Here is a 23342-nt window from a genome sequence, read left to right on the forward strand (position 1 = left end):
AGGTTGCATCAAGATGTCACCTGAGTCTGCAGTGTCATCTCAAGTCTTTACTGGGGGTCAGATAAAGGCTCACAACACATAATTTTTGGCTGGAGGCCTCATTTCTCGCCACATGGTTCTCTCCATTGAATGTCCTGTTGACCTGGCAACTAGCTTCCCCCAGATGAGTGATCCAAGAAAGAAAAAAAGCAAGGCAGAAGTTACAGTGCCTTTTGTGACCTAGCCTCTGAAGTCACATAGCACCCATATGCTCTTAGTCACATAGACTTCACAAGGCCATGGGTACCATGAGTTGGAGATCACTGGGAGCCATCTTGGATGCTGGTTATTACCAGGAGTTATCACCACAAAAACTCTGAGATTTGGTGGCTGACTGCAGATTCATGAAAGGACTATTGTATAGAAAAGGGAGACGTATTCTGTGTGGCTTCCAAGAACGGAATTCAAGCTAATTGGCAGAGATTTCTTTCAGGCTTCATTTATATTATTTTATTTTTGATGGAAAAGAAATATTTTAGCAAAATATAAGGTCTTTGTTCCCAAGCCAGTATGACTTGGAGAAACTATAAGAGTTAAAAACCCTGATGTGTTTAGATCATGTAATATTTTTCCTTTTAAGAACAAAGTTCAGACATGGTTGATCTACACTTAGACTGTGGGACTTAAACCAGGAACTACCAACTTTTTACAACAGCTGACACTTTGCTGAGGATTCCTATATGGAGAACACAATATACAGATGGGGTTCATCTTGCCTCAAAGCAGCAACCGCTCCTCTAGGATGTGAAGGATATTGTCATGAGCAGAAGCACACCAAGAGCCCCCCAACCTTGGAGGGCCAGGGTATGGGGGTGAGGGCAGGCCATGTGGCAGTGGGACTGGGGGAGATATAGCTGGGTCCTATCATTGCTCTAGAAAAGATACTCAGTCAACCCTTATTCCTGACATGGCATGGGTGCCTGGCAAACAAGGGAAGGAAAAAGAACCTTCTGGCCCAAAGATAAAACCCTCTGTGTTCTTGCTCTGTTTCCTACTTCTACCAAACAGATTTCTCAGCTACCTAAGGTCAATATATTTGGCCTGGCCTGTGATGGCACAGTGTATGGAGCCTTGACCTTGAGTGCTGAGGTCACTGATTCAAAGCCCTGGGCTTGCCCAGTCAAGGCACATACAAGAAGCAACCAATGAACAACTAAAATGAAGCAACTATGAGTTGATGCTTCTCACTCCCCCACTCCTCTCTCTATAAAAATCAATAAATAAGATCTTTTTTTATTTCTTTAAAGAAATAAAGTCAGTATATTTAAACTTTCTCCTTTCTATCTCTGTCTGGGCTCAAAATATTGAACAGAGCCACACAGTCTCTGATGGAATCTTCCTAACTCCCCATGATATGTGATAAAATAGATTATCCTAGGCCTCCCATCACAGACTTCTGCCTTGTAGTTACGGGAAACCTAAAGCTAGCTTTATAATATTCCTTTGTAAAGAAGCTGTTTTCATCTGGATGTTTATGAGACTTTTTATTTGTAATGAACACTTGTCAAGTTACTTAATGCTTTCAGTCTGAAGGACAAGCATTTTTCAGCTTAAGAACGTTCTTTTTAAGGGCCCTGGCCAGGTGCTCAGGAGATAGACCATTGTGCCAGCAAGCTGAGGTCGTGGGTTCAATCCCGAGTCAGGACACACATGAGAAGCAACCAATGAGTGCATAACTAAATGGAACAACTAAGTGGAACAATGAGTTGATGCTTCTCTCTCTCTCTCTCCCGTTCCCTCCTTCCCCCTTCTCAAAACAGTGAAAAACTTTTTTCAAAAGTTCTCTTTAATTATTTCTTTGATAATGATGTAAACTTTAGTTTGCGTTCTTTTCTTCCTTTGGCATTATTATTGTCTGTATACTAGATCATTTAGTTCCGTTTTTCAGGTCTCTTTTTTCCTCTTTATGTATGTCTTTGTGTCCTTCTGAGTTCAGGGAGAAATTTCCCACATCACTCTTTTTCATTTCATTGGTTTGGTTTACTATACTATCCAGTCTGTTGCTCGTTGGTCCATTGTGAATTCAAAATTGATTGCTGTTTTCATTTCCTTGCAGCTGCTTCTTACTTATAGCTCCTCATCATTCCATAGATGCAATGTCAGCCTCAGTCTTGAAGATACAAATTAGAAATTACCCATCATCTTCCCCCATTTCTTAGGAGTAGCGAAAGTCATTAAAATTCCTCAAGAATGTTCTTGTATAATGAATCTTTTCATGCGGCCAGTAATTGCTTGCATCACCCTCATTACAGACAAAGGCAAGACAGTATCATGATTTATCTTATGCAGATTTAAACCTAGATTCCTAAAGGACCAGTCTTCTATAAAACTACAGTTCTATTTGTGAGTAAAACAATAAAAAATAAAAGTGATTTAAATGTTAGTTGTGTTTATAATGTTGTAGGGTTTAAATTTTAAATAATGTTTATTTTCATACTGTAAATTGTTTGTATGATATTATAACATTAAGAAAAAGATAAAGAAATGATTGTTTGTAATCCAATAAAAAAATGGGAAGAAGACATGAATAGACACTTCTCCCAGGAAGAGATACAAATGGCCAACAGATATATGAAAAAATGCTCAGCTTCATTAGTTATTAGGGAAATGCAAATCAAAACTACAATGAGATACCACCTCACACCTGTTAGATTAGCTATGATCAACAAGACGGGTAATAGCAAATGTTGGAGAGGCTGTGGAGAAAAAGGAACCCTCATTCACTGTTGGTGGGACTGTAAGGTAGTACAACCATTAAGGAGGAAAGTATGGTGGTTCCTCAAAAAACTGCAAATAGAACTACCTTATGACCCAGCAATCCCTCTACTGGGTATATACCCCCAAAACTCAGAAACATTGATACGTGAAGACACATGTAGCCCCATGTTCATTGCAGCACTGTTCACAGTGGCCAAGACATGGAAACAACCAAAAAGCCCTTCAACAGAAGACTGGATAAAGAAGATGTGGCACATATACACTATGGAATACTACTCAGCCATAAGAAACGATGACATCAGATCATTTACAGCAAAATGGTGGGATCTTGATAACATTATAAGGAGTGAAATAAGTAAATCAGAAAAAAACAAGAACTACATGATTCCATACATTGGTGGAACATAAAAATGAGACTAAGAGACATGGACAAGAGTGTGGTGGTTACCAGGGGTGGGGGGAGGGAGGACAGGGGGAGAGTTAGGGGGAGGGGGAGGGGCACAGAGAACTAGATAGAGGGTGGCGAAGGACAATCTGACTTTGGGCGAGGGGTATGCAACATAATTTAATGACAAAATAACCTAGACATGTTTTCTTTGAATATATGTACCCTGATTTATTAATGTCATCCCATTACCATTAATAAAAATTTATTTAAAAAAAAAAAAAAAAAAAAAAAGAAATGATTGTTTGTGTCCCCACTCACTTACCATCTCAGTGTTTTTCCTCCAGAAGATTGTCTTGATTTTATCTAAGGACAACCAAACTTGATAGAAAATTCAGATGAAAAAGAAGAGTCATGTTTTTGTCTTGGGACAAAGTCCCAGCCACAAATTCACATTGATGCTTTTAATGCAGTTGAGCTTTGCTACAAATTTACCTCTGGATGCCTCAGCTTCCTTGATTAAAATAAAGAGTAAACTTCATCCATTCAGACTGCATCTGCAGGCTATAAACAAAAAAGGCATCTGTCAAAAGTACTGAAGGTATAGAATGTTCTAGAAAAACAATTGTCCTGGTAGTAGTGCTTACATGTACTTAGTGGAGAGCATTTGAAGGGATTATGGTTCAAAGATTCAATAAGAGGAAGCATTTTTCCCTAAGGGTAAATTGAGGGTTTTCTGCCAACCACTTTACCTAACAATTTTGGTTTTAATATAATAGAGAACAGAGACACACAGGGTCTGCAAAGCTAGGTAGCCCTGGGCTCCAACGGGCTTCTTTTCTGAACAAAGCCAAACAGAATTCCCCATCCAGCAGGACTTGGCTGCAGTCCCCAGAGCCGCTCACGTTCTGGCTCAACACTGGCGGAATAGGGCCAAACACAGATATCCTGGTTTACTTTGTAAATGGAAATTTGAAATGACTTTTTTTTTTCTCAGAATGCTGGTTGACACCCAAGAGGATGTAATTAGAATAAGGGGCTTTCTGGTTTGAAGATATGAAAGAAAGAAATGATCTGTCTCTTTGAAATGAAATAATTAAATAGTAAAAGAGAGAGGAGGTTGGTTTACAGTCTTCAAAGCAAAATCATGACCTGCAATTTTTTAAATTGGTTTTATGCTTAAAATGACTAAAGCCAAAGCAGGGATAGCAACCTGGGGGCTGGAAAACGGGTCTGTGAGGAGGCAGAGGAGCTCAGTGGGGAGGAGACAGTCGTCTGTGTCTGGTGCATTTCCCTTCTATTTCCATCTCATTTTAACCGGTAATAGGTCTAGAATGCAGTTTGGGGGCTGCTTGGGGATATTTCACACCTGCCTCTCCCTTTCTCATGCCCTTTGGAGAAGAAAGGAGTGTTACAGGTGGGAGATGGGTGCAGGTAAGAAGCCAAGTTGAAATATGTGTGCTTCACATCTTTAGATGAATATGCCCAGACTCTGGTTTGATCCCAAATGTCACATGATTTCACTGAGATTATATTTTAGATTCCTAAAGTCTCTTCACTAATTAAAGCCATTTTGCCTTCAGACTTTTAGCTCTTAATTCTGAAATAGCCCTGAGAATTTCCTGGTAACTTCTGATTTGTTTACTCTTTAAATGAAAGAATTGTCCTAACTGTGGAAGGTGCCCCTAAGAATTTTGTAACCCTCAACTCGTTCACTCAGTGTCTCTGTCACACACACACACACACACACACACACACACACACACACACACACCCTCTTACGTGATGATGTGATGTAGTAGAAAGAGCAAGATCTTTGGAAATATCTAACCATGAGTCCGGTTTCGGTTCCCATTTACTAACTTAGCAACATTGAACAGCCTTCACCTCCCTTGGCTTCACTTTCCTCATCTATAAGTCTGGGATAGTAATGACTCCTTCACAGAATTTTTGTGAGGATTATGTGAAATTCTCTATACCAAAAGCTGAGCATAGTACTTGCAGATAGTAGACAATTTATTGATAGTTCTAATAATAATAGTCATCATCAGCATCATCATAGACCAGAACCTTAGGAAATCCACATTGGGTTAAAAACCTCTAAGTCCAAGTACTTTAGGTGGAATATAAACCTAGCAAAGTAGTTCTATATTTTCTGATTCTCTTCTCCCTGTGGAGAGTAAAGTACTAAAACTGATGAAAATTCTGCCTTTGCCTTCAAAATAAGCACAAGCAGGATGAACCCGACTGGGCTCCAATACCACCGGTGACTTTCTCTCTGAATATGTATCTCTTTCTCCATCACACACACAATTGCTGTATCATTTATAACCAATACCTTTGTAAGAAAGTACCTTTAACAGTACCTTTCTTTCAATTTGGTTCCCTTAACATCTGATGTCCCTTGGGTTTTATCCAAAGATAAATGACCAGAGGGAATAAAATGAACTCAGATGTTCTTTTTGGTTCCCCCAGCATCTTGTTAAGTGCTGCAAAAACAATGCAAGAGTCCATTTGAGCCTGACCAGGTGGTGGTGCAGTGAATAGAGTGTCAGACTAGGATACAGATAGGATACAGATGAACCCAGGTTTGAATCCCCAAGGCCGTCAGCATGAGTGTGGGCTCATCCAGCTTAAGCATGGGATTATTGCTGGCTTGAGCGTGGGATCATAGACGTGATGCCATGGTTGCTGGCTCGAGCCCAAAAGGCTGCTGACTTGAGCCAGGGGTCGCTCATTCTGCTGTAGCCTCCCGGTCAAGACACATATGAGAAAGTGATCAATGAACAACTAAGAAGCTGCAACGAAGAATTGATGCTTCTCATCTCTCTCCCTTCCTGCCTGTCTGTCCCTATCTGTCCCTCTCTCTGTCTCTCTCTCTGTCCCTGTCTCTCTTGCTTAAAAAAAAAAAAGTTCATTTGAGCACTATTTGTGAGCCAGAAGTTCCCAGTCTCTTGGGCATGAGTGCCATGTGGTCCAGAGATTGGGGCTCTGCTGGGCCAGACTTTGTGGGTCAGCCTAGTACCATCCTGTGAACCAGCTCCCAACCTACTTTCAGCTACCCCTCAATTAGCCATCATCTGCAGACATACAGAAATCCTTGTCATCTATGTTTTGCAGCCCCTGCTCCCCTGTGGGAATAATAAATTCCATATGTACAGTTCCCCACTCCTCCCCCAGAGAAAGTAACACTTCCTCTTGTTTCTCCTGAAAGTGCCCCTTTCTGATTACTAGAAACTGCCTAACAAGTGTTCCCCTTCCTCACTCCACATAGTTTATAGATTTTGATTACATGCCTTCCCATCACTTGTCTTCCTGGACTTAAAAAGCATCCTAATTTTCTATAGCTCTTTAGTCTCTTAGGATCCGAGAGAACTGAGATAGAATCCCAAGTCTAGTACTTTCTAGCTATGTGTTTGTTGCCAGGTAGTCTAAGCTTTCATTTTGTTTTTTCATCTGAAAAATAGACTGGTAACACTTGCCCCGTAGGCTGGGTAGAGGTTTAATGGGATAATACAGTATCCATGTCCATAAGTGGGGGGAAAGGGCGGGGAATGTCTAAAGCCAGTTTAAGATCAGGGAAAAGTTAAGGTCAAATAAGGTCAGAATTAGCCAGTGTTGGAAAAGATTGCTGAGGAATTAGTAACTGTGTGCAAAGGATCAGGTTATAGGAAAAATATGTATTTTTGAAGTGTAGGAGTTACTCTCAGTAAATTGAGAATCTTGGGGTGGAGGATGGTAGTCACAGAAATGGCACTACCCACCCCCTTCAAGTGGGAGGAATTGCACCACCACTTCAAGTTACTTTTCTATTCCATCGCTAAAATGAATGGCCATTCTCTCCTAAGTGATGGTACTATAAAGTCAAACTTTTCTCAAATTGCTTTATGGCTTTTTTAAAGTACTCACTGTTCTTGGTTTTGATAGTGATGAGTTGAGTGATTAGCCTTATCTCATTCGGCCACTGCACACACATTCCCCAAACAGCAAAACCAAGCCCTCCTTGTTGGTTGGTAATTCTAGAGAATGAGCTTCCTACGCCTTTTCTGTGCTCTGCTGACTTCTGCTGCTCATTTGAGAACTGCCCCCTTGCTCTTCGCCTCTCACACAGCCCTGGGAAACACCCTTATTGATTAGCTTCCTGGACAGGCATTCCTCTCTGTGGTGAAGGTCAATAATGTTGCCACACTCCATACTGACACTGCTCTTCCTCTTTAGGATCATTTATAAAACTTCTCAGGGTTCTTACTATCAGCCCCACCCCCACCCCCCAGTGCCAGGGGACCAGGGCCTCTGCTCACCAATTTCTATCTGGAGAAGTTCCTGTGTTCTATGCCATTGGTTTCCGTAAGTCCTGGCTTAGCACTTCCGCCACCCCAGGTGTTAGCCCCTCCATACCAGCCTTTTCTTCACATGCTGGCTGATTGTGGAGGTTTGTGCATTGTCCCATATGAGCTTGGAACTCTATCCCTGTAAAATGGGCCTCTGGTGGCCTGAAGCAAGCCTGCCTGTCCCAGAACTGAGCCTAGAAGCATGTGTGACTCCAGCCTGGCCCCGCAGTAGAAAGGAGGCCTTGGCCCCTGGGAGCATCCGAGTGCGGGTGTCAGCTCTGTACACTCCCCTGACGTCACCAGGGGCTGCTTGCCGACTCCCATCTTCATTAAATTAATCTACTGGTTTTTCTCCTAGACATTCCAGAAGCATTAGTTGGCTTTGCCGTTGTAGCGTCTAAGAGAGAAAATATTTAATCCCAGGTCAAAAATCTTGGCTGAAAGTTCCTACTCAAAAGCCAAGCATCGTTATTAAATTGTCAGAAAGTTAGCCACGATATTTGAGGAAGTAATGAAATGGCTATAAATGATGTAAGCTTCCTAACAGGCAAACGTGGTCACAACTTCTGACATCTGGAGAGGAGAGGGAGGAGCCGTTCCCCAGCAGCCTGGGTCCACCAGACCAGCAGGAACTCCAGTTAGGGCTGCTTTGAAAGGGGGTGATTCTATCTGGCTGTGTGGATGCTGTTCCCCAGGGAGCAAGGCTGTTTGAAGGAGCTGTCCAGATGGCTGCCTCTCCAGCAGCCCTTCTGGACTGGAGAGACCCCTCCCGTGAATTGAACCCGTGGTTTCGTGCATCTTGATTGCTATTCCAGACCCTCTTCCCGTGAATGAAGCTAGGCTGCAGGCCCTATTAGTGGGTCCGTGGTCTCTGGGCAAAGCTTTCACAGCTTCCGGAGAGAACAATGGTGTCTACAAGATGTGCGTTTGCTTAACATGTTGGAGAAGCCTCTCGTAAATTTCAGAGCAACAAGAACTGAGCAGCTTTGAAACACCAGCTGCCAATGGGCCTGTTCTGAAAAAACGGAACATTTGATTTTCCAATCAGTCCTGAGCACTTCTCAGACTCAGTGCCCAGAGGAGCCGAGTGCAGGGTCCCGAGCTGGGGGAACGACCAGCCCTCCCCTCTGTCTGGGCTCCCTGGGGGCCTCCCCGGAACTTCCCAGATGACTTCACTGCCTTCCTTTTCTAAGCGAGTGGTTTTTTTCCCTTGTAAGTTTCTAGGCTTTTCCTTCCTTTGCTTATTTTCCTCGAGTTTTCAGAAAGAAGAGAAAGAAAAATTAAGAGAGAGAGAGAGGAAGAGAGTGGAGGAAGGTAGAGAAAATATAGGGAAGGGGTGAGGGAAAAGTGACCGAGAGGCTGAGAGACTCATTCTCTGGGAAGATACTGGGAATTGGGGGATTTCTTTGTAGAGGTCATTTTTCCCTAAATCACTGAGCAAATCCTTCACCTCTTATGACCACCTACCCTGCCTGGATTCATGAGATGCTGTAAGGATAGCATCTGGCACTCGGAAAGTGGTAACCCCTCTTCTTCCCTCCTCAACCTTCCCCAGAGTCCCTTTCCTGCTGGACTTGGTGAGGCTCTAGGAACGTCAGTGGGGCTGGTTCTGTCTGGCCTGCCATGCTGCAGCGTGTGCTTCTGCTGCTGATTCTGGTGGTATCTGAGATAAACACCGTTAAAAGCCCCCAAACAGGAATAATTGCTCCCCCTTTCATTGTGGCGTGCTTTGCACTTTGCACACAGGTTTTAGGTGCACCCAGGTGCACTAAGGGCAGGTGAACCCAGCGCCACCCCTTGTCTTTGTCTGGTTCACAGTCAGAGCAGAGGGCCAGAAGGTGGCTCACCCTTGGAACTGTTGTTGGTCCCCTTCTCCTGTCCACTTCTTGCATGCAAATAACATCCCCCAAAGCTGTGGAATGTGCTGTTGGAAGCAGGACCCACCCCTCACATCACACACACGGAACTTTTTATGTTTAGAGGCTTCTGTTGGTGAATACTTCTGCATTGTCTTTGGGAGATTGTGAAGGATGTCATGCACTATAGCACGTGAAGTCCCTTCAGAAACAGCCGCGAAAGAAGAGAAGTTACACTCTGACCACAGACTCAGGCAAAGCTGAATCTGTCCGACATGTGCAAAATAGGTGCATTTCTATCTAATGAACTGTGTGCATCCTTGCTTAGCCTGCTAGGGGGCATAAAGCTGGATCCACAACTTAGCTTCGGCACATGCATGTGATGTTCTGATGCTTATCTTCGTATGCCTGGCTTCTTTGTTCTTTTTCAACCTCTACCTTTATTTCCCTTTGCCCAGATCTCCCCATCCCTTTCTCACTATCTGTTTCTGTCTCTGTTTCTGTCTCTGTTTCTTTCTCTCTCCATCCCCATCTCTGCCTCTCATCCTATCTCACTCTGTCTCCCTCCATGTGTCTCTGTGTCTCTCTCCCTCCTTTCTTCCTCCCTTCCCTTTTTCCCTTTCTGTGAGTTTTTTCTCCCTCCCTCCCCATCTGTCTCTCTCTTTCTCCCCCTCTTTCCCTCTCTCTCCCCTCTCTGTCTCTCTCTCGCACACATACACACACACACACGGGCACACACATCTTTCCCGTTTGTATCCTCTTTTTACAGTACCCATTTTTATAAAGCCTCCTCAAGTCATTTGTGAAAAGAGGCAAAATAGCCCTAAATACATAAGATGGTGACATTGAGTCTGCTCCCCACCAGTTTTGGAGAGTAGTGTTCCCAAAAGACAGGCCCAGCGTTTTTCTTTCAGTGTATTTCTATTGACGTGACACTTTACCACCAAAGAACTTCAGCAGATTTCAGGCGTTAGGGCCACGTGGGAGTTTGAATTGCTGAAAGATGATCAGCTCCAAAAAGAATCCCTTTAGGGACTCCTGTCATTTTCCATCTCTAAGAGGCTTTTTGTCTCTACCTTTTTTGTGTGTTTGTTTCCTGCGTAATACAAGCCTGTGTCTCAAACATTTAACGAATTTCCTGGAGGGCAAACGGTACTGTGTATGAAATCTATCTCAAACCTGACTTTTAAAAAATCATCTGGAGAGCATGTCACACAGATTCCTGGGCCCTACCCCAAAGATCCTAATTCAGCAGGTCTGGTGTGGGGCCCATGAACTTGGCTTCCTAACAAGCTGCGGGAATGTGAAGCTGCTGGTCCACAGACCACACTTTGAAGAGCCCGGCTCTAAGCCCTGACAAGGAACTCCTTCTGGCCACTTGGAGGTAGTTGTCTAAATGGTCTTTTGTAGAGTTTATCAAAAGCCTTTTTCAAGGTCTAAATCAAATCGGATCCACTAGGCTCCTAGCCCCTTCATCTTGCCATGCTCTCTCCTTGACAAGCTTAGTGAGCACAGAGGAGCCAGTTATGTGAATTACAGCAGACCCTTCCAGGGTCCACTGTCAGCGAGTGGCCCAGCCTATTCATCAACCACCCCAGCCTGGGACTTGCAGCCAAGGCAGTTGGACCTCCTGTCCTGGAGACTGATGCTGGATAGGTAATGCTGCAGCCAGGAGGAGCAAGGCTGGCCGGCAGCCCTGGGTGGACATCTCCAGCTGGCTTTGTGCTTCCTGTGTGTCCTCACATGGGAAAGTAGCTATCATTAAAGGCTAATGGGGACACTTGGACTTTTAATCATTCTAGACTGAATTTATGGAGGGAGGGGTAGATGATGTACTATAGTGGTCATTGCACATGTGGGATATCATTAGCATCTTTGTTCTCCAGTGATAAGAACAGCAGCACCAACAGCTGAGTGATGTGTAGCAGGCGGTTTGCTGAGTACAGTGCTGATCTAGCTTTGCCTCATTTGAGTCAGAGCCACCCATGAGGCAGGTGGATTTTGCATCTTGTAGAGGCCCAAGCAGGCTAAAAAAGTTCAAGTACCTCCTCCGGGTGGCAGAGGAAGGATTCAAACTCCTGTCTCTCTGCCTCCAAGGCCTATGCTCATAACCACTAAGTGCTCTCTTGCCTCTGCATCAAGGCTTCTGTTGTATTTTTACCCTCTGCTTTTTTCCACTGGAATTATGAGATTTCCAAAATTATGACACTTCCAGAAGCAATTCATGAATAGAAAGGCAGTAATGTGAGTTTAATATTCAGTGGTAATCTAGAACCCACAATATGAAATGGTCTGCCTTTTTCAAAAAGCAAGAACTCCAAGAATATATCTTCCCAAAAAGTAATAGGAAAGACCAACTCCCCAAATATCCAAAATGCAAGCATAGGTGGACCTTGTGAAAAAAGCAGCAGAAACTACAGTACATCTACCGTGCCATCTTGAAATAGCTATCAACTGTGTCCCAAGTGTTATTTGGAAAACCAGGGCTATTGGAGTCTAATTAAATAAATCCAAAGTGATGCCCTTTGGGCTGGTCTACAGGTCTGTTCATGTGTTTTTCCTTACAGTGGCCCTGGCTGGTTATTTTTATTTCTGTCTGAAAGCCAAGGAAGGAAGACCCTGAGAGGTTTGATGAGGCCCCTGGCTCTTGAGAGTTACAGGGGTCAGGGCTGTGAGTAGGACTGTTCTCTGTCCCCCAACTCTGTTCTTGTCCCCTTCCCCAAGCCAAAGCTCTCTCATTACTGTCCATGCTGCTCCCAGATGGACTTATGTGCCTTAAGTCATCTCATGGCATGATCATGCCATGCCCACCACCCCAGAGAAGCCCTGTTACCTCCATTTTCATGTCAGTCCTTCCCAGATTTCTTCATGTTTGTTTCAGTAAAATCATACTATACAGACCATCTTGGAAATGCACCTAACTTCCAAAAATGTGTCATGAACATCTTTTTGTATCATTAATGCAAAAGCATCTGGTTAGTGGTTATCTAATACACTTTTGTACCTCTTTTCTAGTTTCTTATGTTTAAAACAGATTTTTGTGAAGGCTATATTTAAAAATAAATGGTCACTGTCACTTTGTAAAAGAAAATTAGGTCGCTTTGGGGTAGTAGACTGTAAATAGTAAAACTGCTCTGGTATTTCTGACTCACACAGAAACTTGTGAAGAGGTTGTTTTGTTTTCTGCAAAGGTAAATAAATAAAGTCCTGCTTGCTGGAAAGCACATACATGATGTAGGAATCGCTAGTCCTGGACTGGCCGGTGGAAAGCCAGTGAGAGCTATGGAGGGAACCAGGAATCCCAGTCATCAGGTTCTGCCCCTCCTGCCTGATGGGGGCCGGGAGGTACGTCTTCCTGTATGTGGCTCTGAGCCGAATGTCTTTTCTCTCCCCAGCAAATCCACCCATGGCTGCAGCTGTGGTGTCTTATTTTAACGACTGCCCGGATTCCCACAGTCAGTTCTGCTTTCATGGAACCTGCAGGTTTTTGGTACAGGAAGACAAGCCAGCATGTGTGTAAGTGTTTCCTGGTGCCTTGGGGTTCTGAGGCTGGGGGCAGACTGGCAACCAATTATAAGAACATTTACCTCTGGTCCTGGCTGGGTGGTTCAGTGGCAGAGCATCATCCTGGCACACTGAGGTAATGGGCTTGATCCCCAATTGTAGTACCTAATGAAAAGCAACCAAAGAGTGTACAACTAAATGGTACAACTAAGTGGAATGAGTTCATGCTTCTCTCTCTCTCTCTCTCTCTCTCTCTCTCTCTCTCTCTCTCTCTTCCTCCTCCCCCACTCTCAAATCAATGGGGAAAAACTTTTTTAATAAAAAAAAAACACAAATGGACATTTACCTCCATGACGCATGCCAGAGCCCCCAAGACTCCTATGGCCTAAGATGTTGAAGGATCATAACAGTGGGCTGAGGGGCACCTGTTTCGAAGCCAGCTGCTGAAAACTCTAGGTTCCTGGGCCCCAGCCCAGAGCCACTGAGGCAGAACCCCTAGAGGCCTGGAGCCTGGGGATCTGCATTTTAACAAGCATCTCAGATTACTGCTGGGTTCAGCAAAGTCTGATAATTCCTGGATTCAAGTTTAACTCTTAGAATTTCTGGAGGACAAGGATCTACTGGGGTGGATCCTTAGAGTAGCCAGAGTTGCTAAGATGAGGTCTCTGCCCGGTAGCACCTTCACATGCAGCTAATAAAATAAGCAGAAGTACATGCAGAGGGTTAATGTACATAAATGGCAACAGAATAAGGAACAGCCTAGAAATGAGATGCATGCTAGGGTGCCTGAACCCCACCCCGACCCCCAGAATCAGAATCTGCAGGAAAGGGACCCAGGAGTCCCATTCCGAACCACCAGCCATGGTCAGCCAGACCAGGGGAGAAAGGCCCTTAAGGAAAGCTTCCCAGAGCAGGTGTTAGGGTTTGGCCGGTGAGGAGAACAGAGAAGTTACTCCAGGCCTGGAGTGTCGGGGACCTGCTGTTACAGGTCAGTGCAGCTACAGCAGGGAGGAGACGAGACTGAAGACAAAGGGAAGGCCGGAGCCTGTTGGAAGTGAGCTTGTATTCTGTAGGCAAGGGGAGCCATGTCAGTTTTGGAAAGGGATGTTTTAACAAAATTAATCTGTCCATACTAGAAAACTGTTAGGTGGCCCTATACTCAACATTGGCACTATTTCCATTTGGATGATCCTGTTGTAGGGGCTGAGCTGAGCACTGAAGGATGTTAGCAGCATCCCTGGCCTCAACCTACCAGACACCAGTAGCACCACCACCCTGTAGTCATGACAATCAAAAATGTCTCCAGATGATGCGAAATGTCCTGGGGAAGTAGGGTGGCCATGCCCCCATTAAAGACCACTCATCTATATGAAGTTGCCATTTTATAGGTCAAAAATGGTTGAAAGTCAGCAATTTCATGGAGTTTAACCTAATATTACCAGTAAATAATACTAAATGTTAATAGAAGCTAAAAGCTAACATTTATTGAACTTTTGCTCATGCCAGTCACCAAATTCCACAGACAATTCATGTGCTAACTCATAGAATCCTCGTAATAATCCCATGAGGCAGGCACAGAGAAGCTGTGCCCAGCTTGTGTACCAGAGTTCACATCCAAGCCCAGACTGGTTCCTGAAGCTAAGTCCATAACCATGATGCTTGAGAACATCAACTGCATGAGCCCAAGAGAAGGTGGGGACCAGGAGAGCTATGGCAGTAAGTGGTGGAGGATAGGGCTTTCTTCTTCCTGGGTGTGGCTGTGTGAGCCTGAGCAGGCCCCTTGGGGCGCCTGAGCCTCACCTGGAGAGGCACGCTGGCCACCTCCCCTTGGAGGAAGGACTGTGTGAATTTCCTATCTGCAGAGCTAAGAGCCCTTCCCACCCCATAAATACAAAGCACAATGATGATAATAGTCACAGTCATTATTCATTATTATCATTCTTGCTAAAACACACATAGAGGATCCTGGGGGTCTGATGGGGTTGTTTTCGTTAGCAGCTTGGTCATTTTGAAAAAACACCGGCCCTGGAGGAAGTGTTGCCTCTTGGCCCAGATATCAGGAAAACTCCCAGCACAGCAGGCAGAAGGCCTTCTCCCCTCCAGCAATACCTAGTGTAGGAGAGAACTCAGGAGGCTGCCCCCAGCTGTGTGTTGAGAGAGTGCTCTTTGGAAAGAGAGCAAGTCCTTGCTGCATTCTGATAAATTGTGTCCAAAGCTCAATTTTTCCCCCCTCAGATGCCTTCCCCACCAGATAAGGGGCTGGTATAAGCTTTCTGAGAGCCGGCGGCCTCCAACCTGCACCAGCAGATGAGCAAAAGCAATAGCCTTCTGTGTGGCCGTCGCTGGTGGAAGCCTTCTCTTGCTCTCTTCCGTCTGGGTCCCAAGCCCTGCTCTTGGCTCAGGGAGATACTTGTCCATCATGTTTATACACCATTACATTTTGATAATCAAGAAGACTGACTGGCTGTCTCTCCTCCTTCACATTATAAATATTACTGTGTAGTAATCTCTTAGTAAAAGCTGTAGCTAGCTTGTGCCAGGCGTGACCCCCAGCCCCCGACATAGAGTGGCTCGTGGAGTCCTCACAACTTCCCTCTCAAGTAGGGATTCTTGCCCTTATTGTATAACTGAGAAAACCAAGCCAGCTCAAAGAAGTTAAGCAACTTGCCCAGCCTCCCAGAGCTGGTAAGATGTAGAGCTGGGATTCTACCCAATCAATTCCAACCCCAAAACCCATGTTCTCCTCCACTGCCCGCAGGACACGGTGCCTTGCCTCACAGAGTCCACCTGAAATCACTAAGCATTTTGGTTTCCAGGAAAGGGATTAGCATCTTCCCCCTGCAGGTAAACCTTCCTCCAGAGAAAGGTCAGGGTCATTTCCAAGTTGGTTGCCCTGACCACAGACTCCTAAGGAGCCCTTCCTATGGGCCCAGCATGGGGTCTATGGAAACAGCCAAGACAGCTTTGCAGTTTGGAAAAGCTGACCCTCTGGGGGGTGCACAGCCATGCAAGCACTGACCACCTCTTTATCTGTTTTCCCACTGGATCTTGGCATCATTCAGACCACAGATGTGTTTTATGTGGCAGTAAATGACAATCACATTGTCCTTTGATGGTTTTAATTCGTTGTCAGCATTTTGAAAGCCAGGTTTCAGATCTCCACACAGAGGTGCAGCGTCTCCTCAACACAGGGCTGGCACTCTCGGGGTCTCCAGTTTCCACTTCAGCGCTACCGGAGCATGTAAGCCGGTGAGGACAGGACCACGCTGATACCTGTGGTATTTACAGTACCTAGAAGAATGTTCTAATTAATTAATTCCCACTAGACCAGCAACTCAGTCCATACAGAGAAAGCAGAACATGCTGTCCTTGATCTTAAGACTCGCCCCAGCTTTGGAGAGCTGACGCACACATTCTGGTCAATAAAACTGACATACCTTGAAGGAAGGCCTTGTCTTTCATGGCCTTATAAAGAAAACCCACAGGGACTGAAGATTATAGTCTCAAAAGAGGGCATTCTCTCTAAAATACTGTCATCCTTAAGCTTTGTTTCTCATAAGAACAATAGTCTTTAGATTTCCAGAGAACCTCAAATGACATCTTACACTAAAATATGAGGTCAAGGAAAAAAGTTAAAACAAATAACTAGTCAGCAATAGCCAAAGGTAGTGAAAACTATCCTTAAGCATTTATGGGTTCAGATGAACCCTAGACTGTATTTTCAGCCTCCCTTTAATAAAGCCCCCTGGTACCCAACTCCATCAGGAAACAAATGGGAAAAGAATTCGCAAAGACAGTAAAGCCATAGAAATGCAGGCCAAGAACTGGCACACCGTATTTTCCCGGAGGCAGATTCCACACTGCCGCCTGCAGAAGTCTTCAAACAAAAGAAAACAGTTAAAGGAAGCCACCCAGGCAAGAGTTTTAAGGGTTCCAGTGTTGGCAGCCAGTGGCAACTAGTTTGAAGGTTTGATAGTTTGAAGTTTCTCACCTGTTCAAAACCCGCTCCTCCCATGACTGAACTCCCCGACTTAACTTTCCCACAGCGAAGTGTGAAAACAGTGTACTGCCCGCCAAAGGAAACATTCCATATGGCCCAGCCACAGTGCATTCTGCTGGGATCTGAACAGTCAGACACAGAGAAAAGTGGCCACTGTGTGTGACCAGGAGCACACCTCCCGGGAGATCAGGATTGAGAAGTTTTCTTACTGATGCTGGAGAGCTGTAGATCAACTCTCATGTCAACAACCAGCAGGTGGTAGGGCCCCAGGGTTAAGAAGTTATGACATCACTACCATCCCCATGTCTGGAGAAAGTGCCTGCCCCCATTATCTTTCTGTCTGCCCAGCCAGAAGCAGATACTGAGAGTCACACACCTGGCAGGATAGCAGAGCAGTTAAAGGCACAAATCTGAAGGTTAGACAGACTTGAGTCACTTCAACAGGTGACTTAGTCCCATTAAGCCTCAGTTTCTTGGTGTGTAAAATGGGAACACTAGTAATTCATAGGAATGTGATGAGTACCCAGTGACTCTAATGCCTATAGAGCTGTTCTTATTTAAGACAGGTAAGGCTATTTAAATTTATTTAGTTAAAATTTTGTTTCTCAGTCTCATTTCAAGTACTAGCCACATTTCAAGTACTCAGTACCTCTAGGTGGCTGGAGGCTACTGTCTTAGACGGCATAAATAGAGACTCTCTCCATCATCACAGAAAGTTCTATCAGACTGCACTGGAGAACATTCAAGCCCAGTTCTCAGCAGAGCATAAGAGCAGGTGGCACCAGTGCCCCCTCCATTGTGACCAGGTCATTGTTACCATCACCATAGCCGAAGGACGTTGAAAGATTCTGGTGGAATCCGAGGAACCCAGGGCTGTCCCATGCGGCCCGTGGATCAGAGCCGCAGAGGAAGCCTTTACTCCGGGCAGCTTACTCCTCCCAGTCCCCAGGAGCAGATACTGTAGGCCTTGGCAACTCCAGTTCTTAAGAGGCCAATAATGGGTAAGCCCAGTACTGGGGTCCTTGGGCCCAGGAGCCTCACTCCCACCCAGCCCTGTGGATGTTCTCCATCTTAAAGGCAAGGTGGTATAAACGTATTTCTGAAACCAAGGTCCTTGGACCTTGGTCAGCTTGGTCCTCGGCCCCCATATTAAAGACTTTGTCTTGGGACCTATGCCAAAAAACTTGGCTAAAAATTGAAGAATTAACCTCCTGCCAGAGAGTACATCATTGTTTATGAAGACAACATCTCTCGAGCTTTAAAAATGCTCCCATCCTTTGTTTACATTTTTAGCACTTAGACAGCCCTTCCTTTGTGCCAGGCACGTCACAAGATTCTAACTCATTTAGTGCTCATAACAACTCTGAGGGAAGTATTATGACCATCACATTTTAAAGCTGCAGAATCGATGGCACACAGTGATTGAGTGAATTTGTTCAAGGTCACACAGGCGTTAGTGGAAAATGGGATTTGAACCCATGGTAATGTGGCTCCGAAGTCTGTACTGTGTTGTACCAACTTATGGGACCCTATCCTGAGGAAATACTATCAAGGGCAAACAGAGATGTGTACACATAGATAAGCACCTAGCATTGTGTGTGCTCTCAGAATCGGATCAGCCTAAATGGGAAGGGTTCGAGGAAGAAAATCATGTATGTCAATTCCTGTACAATCTTTTAAACAACTTTCACAGAATTTCAAATGACAAGAGTAAAATGGTGAAGAGATGTTAAATGAGAAACTGATACAAAAGATTTTTTTTTAATCATAACTATGTTAAAAACTACATAGAAATAGTCTGGAAGGAAATATATTAATTAGACTGCCCTTTGAGGAGGTGGAATTTTTCCTTAAGAAAAAAATTTAAGAGCACAGCTCTACATGCATGATTGTATATCTTTAAAATCTGAAAAGGGCGCTCACTATGAAGCACGTGCAAAAGTGACTTAAGGGGGAAAGTGAGCAGGCACCTGGACGGGACGAGAAGACCCTGACGCCGTCAGCAGAGAATGAAAGACATATTGTGGATCGTTTCATTCTTCTTGTTAAAACAGAAAGACCTACAGCCGCAAAGTTTACTCCTAAGAAAAGCAGCAAAGTAACCCGCAGATTTAATGAGTAACAAAACTGAAAAGTCCTCAGGACCCCTCCTGACTGGAGCCGGTTGCCTTTTATCTCCAGCCACACGGGCTCCTTTCGCAGCCCAGACAGCCTCCTTGCAGTCCTCTGCCTCAGGGAAGCCAGCCTGAATGTGATTCCAGAGTCGCATTTTCATTATCATGAAGACAAAACAGCATTCCAGAACCTTGTATTTGGCCAAGCCTACTCTGGACATATGAAATTGAACGGTCCGGTGATATATTTTTTTTAAAGTTCAGTCTTACACATTTCCCATTCCCATTTGTGATAGAAAAAATAACTCCTATTTTGTTCAGATTCCTGTCTTAAAAAGGGTGCAACCTCTTCTGTTTTTCCTGCACTTGACATGCGGGGGCCCATTTTATAGCCACCACCCTAGGGAAATGCCCGGAGTAGTGGGGAGAGAAAGGGAGGGAGAAAGGAGAAGGAAAAGTGGCAGATTTTTGAATTGCTGGTCCTTGACTCTGTGTACTTAGATGATACTTCCTCAGTGGTTCTTAGGCCAGACTGCACGTTAGGATCACCTGGGTGCACCCAGCAAGGATGAGCATCTCTGGGGTGTGACCTTGGCCCTGGCGTTTTCCAGATAATCCCAGGCGACTTCAGTGCCCACCTGTAGTAAAGGAAAAGGACAGCAGCTGAGTCATAGTGTCGTTTCATTCATTAGTGTTGGGGGAAATGACTCTTCCCTTCCTTGTGTAACTTTTACCTAAAATAATGAGCATTATAAAGTCCTAATATTAGTAGAAGCTGGGATGTTAAAAAAACAAAGTAATTATTAAACTCTTAGAAGCTTTCATTTCCTAATCTGCAAGACAAGGAAAATACAGCCCTGACTTTATGAGCACTGTGGTTGTTGGGATTAAAAAAGGTAATTCACACCTGGCCTGTGGTGGCACAGTGGATGGAGTGTTGGCCTGGAATGCTGAGGTCGCAGGTTCAAGACCCTGGGCTTGCTAGTCAAGGCATATATGGGAGTTGATGCTTCCTGCCCCTTCCCTCTCTCTCTCTCTCTCTCCTCTCTAAAATGAATAAATAAATAAAAATTTAAAAAAATAAAAATATAAAAGGTAATTCATGAGTTTAGCATACTGCCTAGATAAATGGCATGTGCTGTAATTAGCACCTGGCTGCTACTCATTTATTTAAATAGGATTTCTTAGAGTTCCCAGTGCTCATTTGTTAATTCATAAGGTTTTCAGAACCAAGCGGTTGGGGAGGTTTTAGAATCAGTCTCTCCCATGGCCTGCAGTTTAGAAGAGGAACAGTTCGAGCCACGTGAAATTGCCTGGTGGGTGCTCACCCACCTATAACCTGGTCCCTTCACAACTGTTTATGCTAATCCTCATCCCACTGCCCTTCTCCAGGAGAAAGCTACACTAACACTGTCTACAGAGAAGTCCCATTGGCTTCGCTGCAACTCATGGTTAGAAATCTAACAATTCACCCCAAAGCCCAGGCTCCCCAGCCCATTCTGTTTAGTGGTTCACCAGTCTTTGTAGAGTCGGCCTTGCCCACAGGAACATGGAGGCTGGCCTAGAGTGAGACGGTGGGAGGGCAGTGAGACAGGTGGGTGTAGTCCCGAGGGCACTCAGAGGAGGAGGAGAGGTTAGGGAGATCCAGGCAAAGAGCTTTGAATGATGAATGGGTGAGCAACTGGGTCTGTCAATCACATCTTTTTGGAGAATGTATTTTTTAAGATGAAATCTGAGGAGGAGAATGAGAAATAATATTCCAGGCAGAGAAGGTAACAAGATTGAGATGGGTAGTCCTTCACTCATTAAGCAGGTGTGTCCTGATTGCCTGTGTTCTTGGACATGAGTTTGACACTGGGCTAGTGAGGAGGTAGGGAAAACTTGGGTTAGCTGGAAGCTTGGTGATAGGGAGTGAGTGGAGGGGGTCTATACCAAATAGAGGAAACCCAAAAATCAGGTGGGCGCCATCTGGGTGGGGTGAAAACTCGGAGATGGGCCAGAGCAGGAACCCTTTGCGGGGTTCTGTTCAGACACTGACAGCTTAGGTTTTGCCACACCTACACCTGCTGCTCATCGCATCTCAGCCGCTAGTTCAGTCTGCTGTCAGCTTCCCCCAGCAGGAAAGGGTCAGTGCCTTTGTTTTCTCCACAATCTATAGGGTGAGCCATTTCTTGACTGTGACTTCCCATAATTTTTATTAATCCTAAACAAAGACAAACAAACAAAATCTTTCCCTGTCCCAGAGCCCCTCAGTCTTCTCCCTCTCATCCCAAGTCTGTGAGCCAGGGTTCTTATTCAGAATTCTGTGGTCCAGATCATTTTTCAAAAAGAGTCTTTTTTGCTAGAGATTCCCACCCATTGTTTCTCATCTGTCCAGGGCTGCTCCCTTCTCCTCAGGTCTGTAGAGAACCCTATGTGGCATTTTGCAGTTGACCCTCCTCAGTTTCCCTGCTTACCAAACAATGAAAAACTTTTGCACTCTTATTGAACCTATAACCCTAAATCTTTTACCCTATCATGATTGGAGCCCAAGCCAAAAGCCAGATTTGATCAAGAGCTTAGTTTGTGGCATCCTCATCCCAACCCCTATTTATTGTGCAGAGGAGGCAGCCTGGTGAGTGAACGAGAACCCAGACTCCGGGGTCAGCAGACCTGGGTACGAATTTCTGTCTCTGCCCTAGCAGGGTGGGCATAGCCAAATGACTTGACTTTTCTGTGTAAGGAATAAATGAGAAAAGGTATGCTAACTGTCAAATAACCCTCAACAGAAAAGCAAGTACCTGAACTCAAACTAAAAAAATACCTTTATATAAGGTATATGACAATTGGGCTTTGGGATAAAGCATGCCAGTGGAGGACTTCCATTAAGCAGTGCTAAAGAAAGAAGTTTGTAGGTTGGTATACCAGGTTGGAGCCTTAAGCAGCAATTTTTGCAGCATCTATTCTTTGCCATAAACCTTAATCCCATAGAGTACCTGTTCCTTTAACATTAAAATGATTAAATTTTTGTTAACATTGAGCAAAACCTACACGTTGGGAAAATACTATACAGTAAGTCCTCACTTAATGTCATTGAGACTTTACACAAAATGACATATAACAAAACCAATTTTACCATAAACTGATGGATATAAATAACAATTAAGCTCCTTAACATTATAATGAAACAAGGTTACAATGGAACAGCATTATAACAAAAGGAGAGTATTCGTTATTCAAGGACTCGGCTTCCAGTATCCTTCCGGCCTCTGGGGTCTGGTACCCAGGAGCAGGGGTTTAGGGGAATCACAAGATGGTTCCTCAGGGGCTAGCTCCAGCACTAGCAGGCACACCAACACCCTTCATTTCTTTCATTTTCCCTTGTTCCTCACATGTCTTTTCATCTGAATGTGAAGGTGATAGGCTAGCTATGTCATCAAAAAGTAGACTCATAACAAAAAAAAATAGTTTAGCTATCATTGCCATGTCTGGGGCGGGGGAGGGGGGAAACGGAACAAATCTTAAAACCAGTGTGTGATGCTTGGTGCAAGGCTGCTCTCGGGAACTCCCCTGTAGGAAGGAACATTCCCCACCTGAGAAGGCAGGGGTGATCAAACATTTTCACCACAATTTGAAAGTCACCCCAGACAAAGGAACCAGCATAAGCTAAGTATATTCTATTGAAAAGAATCATATACTTGGGGGGGGGGGTGCCTGCATCAGAAAGTAGCCATCATTTCCTATCACTAGAACATGTCCTAAGGGATCATCATGTGAGAACTACTTGTGGTGGCCCCAGAATCAGGGTGGGGAGTGGGGGTGGGTAGCACAGGTGAGAGCAAGATGAGAGAGGCATCATTAGCCTTTAACACATAGGAGGAGGCTGTTCCTGAAATGAATGATGCCCAAGAGCCTCTGAATAGTAGCAATACCAGTAATAATAGCAGCTTCTGTTGATATTGCCCTTGAATGACTACACACAGCTCAAAAACATGACCTCTTTTGTGCCCTTACTAATCCTCTAGTGGAGGGAGGCCAGGGCTATTGGAAATGAGGACCAGGTTCACAGGAGATCAGTGGCTTTTCAAGCCCTGCAACTACCAATTAGTGGTGCTGGCCCCAACTTCAGTACGTGCCCATGCACCAGGCCACCAGCACCAGGTAAATGCTTGCAGAACTAATTAAACTTGAAGAAGATAAGCAAACACAGCTGGTTTAGTGGGTTTTCTTAAGCTCATCATCAGAAATACTGAATATACACATTTGATTTAAAAATAACCTGAGTTTTTATGAACTGCCAAAATGAACTTCGTGTCATAAACACATTTGATACCTTATTCATTCCCCCAAGAGCTGGCATGGTGACAATAATAATGAAATGTTCTCATCCTCATGTGAAAAAGCTGATTTCTTACC

The 23342-nt window shown here is 44.6% G+C and overlaps 1 protein-coding gene across 1 annotated transcript in view; it reads left to right on the forward strand.

Annotated features, from left to right (window-relative positions):
- The window catches only part of TGFA (transforming growth factor alpha), a 102976-nt gene that overhangs the window by 69719 nt on the left and 9915 nt on the right, over positions 1-23342 (forward strand). Inside the window, exon 3 of the mRNA XM_066378041.1 lies at positions 12725-12845. Coding sequence (XP_066234138.1) covers positions 12725-12845 — 121 coding nt within the window. The remainder of the gene's footprint in view (positions 1-12724; positions 12846-23342) is intronic.

The sequence above is a fragment of the Saccopteryx leptura genome, chromosome 3 (genome assembly GCF_036850995.1).
Source record: "Saccopteryx leptura isolate mSacLep1 chromosome 3, mSacLep1_pri_phased_curated, whole genome shotgun sequence".
Taxonomy (NCBI): Eukaryota; Metazoa; Chordata; class Mammalia; order Chiroptera; family Emballonuridae; genus Saccopteryx; species Saccopteryx leptura.